We start from the raw sequence: 6,639 nt of genomic DNA on the forward strand, positions 1-6,639 counted from the left end.
TGCTCCGTTGATTATTCTCGTTTGTAGCGGGCAATAGGAGGGAGGTATAGGGTGAGGAAAAAGGAGGTGTACGCAACATTCCCCTTGGCTAAATGTCTAGTGAGCATTTTGTCCCCTTGGCTAACTGTCTAGTGAGCATTTCGTCCCCTTGGCTAAATGTCTAGTGCCGTCTTAGTTGAGGAAAGCCCCCGGAAAACCGTCTTAGTTGGGTATATTTGGAACCAGGAGACCATTCCGTGAAAGAGATTATAGATACATCTAAAAGATGCTCAAGTATGAGCATCTTTTAGATGCTCATACTTGGAAATACAAGGTGGTGGTGGTGGTGGTGGTGGAGAAGGGTTTAAAGGCTTTTCAGGTTCAACTTATTTGAATTATGGTTGATCGAAAACTAATGATCTCCAGAAAGGGTTGTTTTATGGTTAAACGTAATTTTCACGCACGAAAAGTATTTATTTTTTTTATACATTCTCATATGATATGACCTATAAGATGTAAAGTTGCCCGTTTAAATGTTAGGTGTACAGATATTTTCTTTAGCAGAATAGGATGGCGCCAAAAAATTTACAATACACCCAACGAGAAAAAGCTGGAGAGCATTTCGAAGTAAACACTCCGATTTTTTTCTGCCATTGTCGTTGAGTAAACAGGATATTTGTTTGTAGAAAACATATTGACTTTGTTAAAGGAAGATACTTGTATACAATGTGTGTCAGATTGTCAGATACACGGTCGTACAGCATTTTGTCCCCTTGGCTAAATGTCTAGTGAGCATTTTGTCCCCTTGGCTAACTGTCTAGTGAGCATTTCGTCCCCTTGGCTAAATGTCTAGTGAGCATTTTGTCTCCTTGGCTGACTGTCTAGTGAGCATTTTGTGCCCTTGGCTAGCTGTCTAGTGAGCATTTTGTCCCCTTGGCTAAATGTCTAGTGAGCATTTTGTACCCTTGGCTAAATGTCTAGTGAACATTTTGTCCCCTTGGCTAACTGTCTAGTGAGCATTTTGTCTCCTTGGCTGACTGTCTAGTGAGCATTTTGTGCCCTTGGCTAAATGTCTAGTGAACATTTTGTCCCCTTGGCTAACTGTCTAGTGAGCATTTTGTCCCCTTGGCGAAATGTCTAGTGAGCATTTTGTCCCCTTGGCTTCATATAACTATTTGTTAATTGACTAGCGCCAGTTTGCGATTCGTAACTGGAATACTGATCTCCATCGTCCTCATCTTCACCACCATCACTATATTTGTGTCGACTAGTATTGTCTATTCGAGCATTGGTATCTTCTTCAAGCGATGTTGAACTGGATGACCCTCCGTATTGTGGTAAACTGAAAACGTTTCTTGCTCTTGATGACACAGAGTGAGGATCAGATGTCCCTGAGGGAGTAACGGACTTTTTCGTCTTCTGGTAGGATTTGAGTTCTTCGAAGTACATGTCTTTCGACGAAGGCTTGAAATGGGGCGTTGGCAGTTTGGAAAGCTCGGAATGGCTGGATAGTTTGGAGAGCTCCGAGTTGTATTGAGAAGGTTGAGTGGGTGGACTGAAACTGGTATGTTGAGATGAGGCTCTGGAAAGTGATGCAGAATTGGGGGCAGTTTTGTAAGACACTGGAGACGGATTGGAGGTATAGGTTGCCTTCTGATTGGAATTATAGGTTGCCTTCTGAGAGCCTGTATTGACAGGGTGCGTACGAACGAGGGTAGACGACGGGAGTGGTTTCTGATATTTGATCGGGGAAGATGACTTATCAGAGGCTGTGGGAGGAGGGGCTGATTCCGAACTACCGGAATGAGATGACACTGAGGATGGTTCGGAAGATTTCGTCATCTTTTTGAACTGATCGCGTCCGTACCTTACATGTTGAAAGCCGTTCAGGTCACTGCCACCCCCGGAGTAACCTCCCCTGGCATTGTTACTAAAGCCGTGACTATCACCACCAAATCCACTGTTAAATCCACCGCCATATTCCCCTGAGCCACTGCCTCCATCGTCCTTATGGTGTTGTGTCTTGTAGCGGATGAAGTACACTTCAGGCTTGTTGGGTTTGTGCAGGGGAGGTGCCGGGATATGTATGGGCGGGGCAGCCTCAGGCTTCGGATGAAGAACATAAATGAGCGTCTTGTCAGACTGTGGTGATAGGAGGGGCGGTATAACCGGAACCTCCTGCTTCGGAGGGTTCGGTGCCTTGATGAATACAATCTGGTAGTTCTTCTTCGGTGCAGGTTGCTCGATGATGACCTTCTGTTTGGGAACATCCTCATCCGGGGGAGCCACGTACACGTAGGCAGACTTGTGGATAATGGGCGTCTGATGTCCGCCGTCACTTCCACCAAACCCTCCGAATCCGCCATGTCCACCGCCACCACCCAAGAATCCTCCACCACCTCCTCCTCCTCCTCCGTGACTGCCACCAGATCCACCAAATCCGCCTCCGTGATTACCGCCACCTCCACTATTTCCCCCATATCCACCTCCTCCACCTCCATGACTAACACCACCTCCTCCCCCTCCAAATCCACCTCCGTGACCTCCACCACTACCTCCGCCATATCCTCCTCCTCCATGACCCCCTCCCGAACTGAAACTCGGACCCCCGCCGCCACCTCCATGTCCTGCGCCACCTCCAACACTTCCACCTCCACCGTGACCACCTCCACTACCTCCAAACAAACCATGTCCACCCCCTCCTCCACTAAAGCTACCTCCGCCTCCACCTACAAATCGACTAACACCTCCTCCCCCTCCAAATCCACCTCCGTGACCTCCACCACTACCTCCGCCATATCCTCCTCCTCCATGACCACCTCCCGAACTGAAACTCGGACCCCCGCCGCCACCTCCATGTCCTGCGCCACCTCCAACACTTCCTCCTCCACCGTGACCACCTCCACTACCTCCAAACAAACCATGTCCACCCCCTCCTCCACTAAAGCTACCTCCGCCTCCACCTACAAATCCAAATCCTCCCGAGGATGGGTGACTGCTACCGCCAAAGTTGGGCGTTGCGGGACCATTAAATCCACCGCCGAACGAGGCGGACGCATGTCCCCCACTTCCGCTGAATCCGACCCCACTGCCTCCTGAGCTCTGACTACCGACGCCCAAGGCGGCGCTGTGCGAACTTCCGCTGACGAGGAAAGAGGGCGGGTTGTTGATTCTTCCGCCGCTATCATGGTGTCTGCCGGGTTGACTTAGACTAGCAGGCCCGGAAGCGTCCGGTCCACTAACAAAGCCGTGGGCTGTCGGAGAGGTACTCCCCAGGTGTGATCCGAACGATAAGGCGTTGGGACCATTGTGTGCAGCCAGGGTGATGCTGCCGACGGCTGTGCTACCGGGTTGGGTATCGTATTCCTTCACAGGCAGAGATTTGCCGGAACCTCTGTTGGGCTTAGCTGGACTCAAACTGAAACCGGTTGGTTCTGGGCCCGTTCGTCCCGGCCCTGTTGGATCACCTGGAAGCAAGAAGATATAGCGGTGTTAGGAATTTTATGAGTAGGTACAAAGAGGCTGATTTATCTGAAAAGAAGAACAGAACACCAGTACCTTATACTCTTCACAGTTGGGGGAGGGTGAAGAGTATATGTTACTGATGCTCTTCTATTCAAAATTAATCTTCACAAAGTCACGTTGCGACGTCAGAATCTATCAGTATGATTTATCCCAATTAATTACTAGAGCAGGCAACAATTTCGGCCTGGTACGGTACGCTGTATCCTTTGTGCGGGGGTGGGGGTTAATAGCTAATGTTCATCATCTAACAGACAACAAACATCAGCTAATGGAACCCGGGACATTTACGTGGAACTCTTTGCCAGCGTTACTTCAGAGAAAAACACAACACTGTATACCTGCGGACAGCGTGGGTCGATGTGAGTTTATTGCAAAGTTGACCTGCAAGCAAATTTAATTGAAACTGAAAGGAACAGTAATTGAAAAAAAGTAAAACGAGAGAGAAAAAAACGCTCGCAGGCACATCAGCTCCGTTTGAGTACATACGAGTACATGGCGATCCCGATTCCAGGGCCGTATTTAGGGGCCGGCCTCCACCCCATCGAGCTTCATTTTTCTCCTCTACAGTACGTCAGACACTGAAAAATTGAGGTCGAGGAGGCCCGGCCCCCCCCCTTCGAGCCTCATTACCGCTATCATGGTGTCTGCCGGGTTGACTTAGACTAGCAGGCCCCGAAGCGTCCGGTCCACTAACAAAGCCGTGGGCTGTCGGAGAGGTGCTCCCCAGGTGTGATCCGAACGATAAGGCGTTGGGACCATTGTGTGCAGCTAGGGTGATGCTGCCGACGGCTGTGCTACCGGGTTGGGTATCGTATTCCTTCACAGGCAGAGATTTGCCGGAACCTCTGTTGGGCTTAGCTGGACTCAAACTGAAACCGGTTGGTTCTGGGCCCGTTCGTCCCGGCCCTGTTGGATCACCTGGAAGCAAGAAGATATAGTGGTGTTAGGAATTTTATGAGTAGGTACAAAGAGGCTGATTTATCTGAAAAGAAGAACACCAGTACCTTATATTCTTCACAGTTGGGGGGAGGGTGAAGAGTATATGTTACTGATGCTCTTCTATACAAAATTAATCTTCACAAAGTCACGTTGCGACGTCAGAATCTATCAGAATGATTTATCCGAATTAATTACTAGAGCAGGCGACAATTTCGGCCTGGTACGGTACGCTGTATCCTTTGTGCGGGGGTGGGGGTTAATAGCTAATGTTCATCATCTAACAGACAACAAACATCAGCTAATGGAACCCGGGACATTTACATGGAACTCTTTGCCAGCGTTACTTCAGAGAAAAACACAACACTGTATACCTGCGGACAGTGTGGGTCGATGTGAGTTTATTGCAAAGTTGACCTGCAAGCAAATTTAATTGAAACTGAAAGGAAGAGTAATTGAAAAAAAGTAAAACGAGAGAGAAAAAAACGCTCGCAGGCACATCAGCTCCGTTTTAGTACATACGAGTACATGGCAATCCCCATTCCAGGGCCGTATTTAGGGGCCGGCCTTCACCCCATCGAGCTTCATTTTTCTCCTCTACAGTACGTCAGACACCGAAAAATTGAGGTCGAGGAGGCCCGGCCACCCCCCTTCGAGCCTCATTTTTCTCCTTTACCGTAGGCGAGACTCCGAAAATTTGGAGCATCCACCCCCTCCCCCAGACATCACTGTTTGGACCCTTCCTCGACAAAATCCTGGATACAGCCCTGCATACGAGTACATGGCAATCCCCCATTCCTGTTCAATATCAGCTCTTTTGCCAGTAAAATGAACGAGCTCGATTTCCAATGTAAACGCGGAGGGTATCAGAGAGTTTTGTATAAATGGGAGCATTGTTTTGGGCGTTTGTTGAAACAAGCATAGTTCAATAAGCACGAGCTGGTACAGTACCGTTGTCAGCATGCCTCATCATATGTCACAACTGAATAAGCAAGATGTCACTTCATTTTCAAGGCAAACGTCAGCGTCATTACTACGGGTTCGAATCCCAGATAAGGCATGACATTTATTCCCCATAATCCCCATGTGCCGACAGTTCTTTGTTTGTCAATCAGAATCTACAATTTGCTGATCCTCTGAGTTGGGGATCTGCAAATGCAAATTGTTTCGATTGCAAATAGCTATTTCGATGGGTTACAATCCGGGTGCTTCTATATTAACACAGCACCTACGGGGAGAATAGTGTGTCTGAGCTGTGTCAGTGACTTCCGACTTGAGTCGTCCTTAAAAATAGGCCGTTCTTTGGTGTCACAGCATTGGAAAAACATAATCCAACGAAATTTTGGTGATCTTGGACACGGAAAGTGAGCACGTAAGTAAGGTGCCGAATTCGAAATTCATTTTCGACAAACTGAAAAGTACTTCCTTCACAGAAACCTGCCTGGGACTCGGCGCAACCTGAGTATCGCTGATTTATGTATGTCAGAGCGTGAATAGATAGCTGGAAGCCCGATGAGAACGGAAGGGGAATAGTAAATAATAATTGAAATTAAATTTTTATCGATCAATGTAACTCAGGGCATGACATTTATTCCCCATAATCCCCATGTGCCGACAGCTCTTTGTTTGTCATTCAGAATCTACAATTTGCTGATCCTCAGAGTTGGGGATCTACAAATGCAAATTATTTCGATTGCAAATAACTATTTCGATGGGTTACAAATGTTACAATCCGTGTGCTTCTATTTTAAAACAGCGCCTACGGGGAGAATAGTGTGTCCGAGCTGTGTCAGTGACTTCCGACTCAAGTCGTCCTTAAAAATAGGCCGTTCTTGGGGTCACCGCATTGGAAAAACATAATCCAACGACATTTTGGTGATCTTAGACAAGGAAAGTAAGTATGTAAGTAAGTAAGGTGCCGAATTCGAAATTCATTTTCGGCAAACTGAAAAGTACTTCCTTTACAGAAACCTGCCTGGGACTCGGCGCAACCTGAGTATCGCTGATTTATGTATGTCAAAGCGTGAATGTGAATAGATAGCTGGAAGCCCGATGAGAACGGAAGGGGAATAGTAAATAATAATTGAAATTAAATTTTTATCGATCAATGTAACTCAAAAAGATACCCTTCGTTGATTAGAATAAGGGTTTTGAATTCCCCGAATGATATGAATCCAATATTTCAGTACGTATTATTGA

The 6,639-nt window shown here is 47.3% G+C and overlaps 1 protein-coding gene across 1 annotated transcript in view; it reads right to left on the reverse strand.

The window, feature by feature from the left end:
- Positions 1-1,116: 1,116 nt before the first annotated feature.
- Positions 1,117-6,639, reverse strand: part of LOC113468980 (hornerin-like) — an 11,488-nt gene continuing 5,965 nt past the window's right edge. Inside the window, exons 3-5 of the mRNA XM_026826332.1 lie at positions 4,135-4,422; positions 2,850-3,446; positions 1,117-2,630 (exon numbers count right to left, since the gene is read on the reverse strand). Of these exons, the coding sequence (XP_026682133.1) occupies positions 1,117-2,630; positions 2,850-3,446; positions 4,135-4,422 (2,399 nt within the window). The remainder of the gene's footprint in view (positions 2,631-2,849; positions 3,447-4,134; positions 4,423-6,639) is intronic.

Source organism: Diaphorina citri, unplaced genomic scaffold (assembly GCF_000475195.1).
Source record: "Diaphorina citri unplaced genomic scaffold, Diaci psyllid genome assembly version 1.1 scaffold913, whole genome shotgun sequence".
Taxonomy (NCBI): Eukaryota; Metazoa; Arthropoda; class Insecta; order Hemiptera; family Psyllidae; genus Diaphorina; species Diaphorina citri.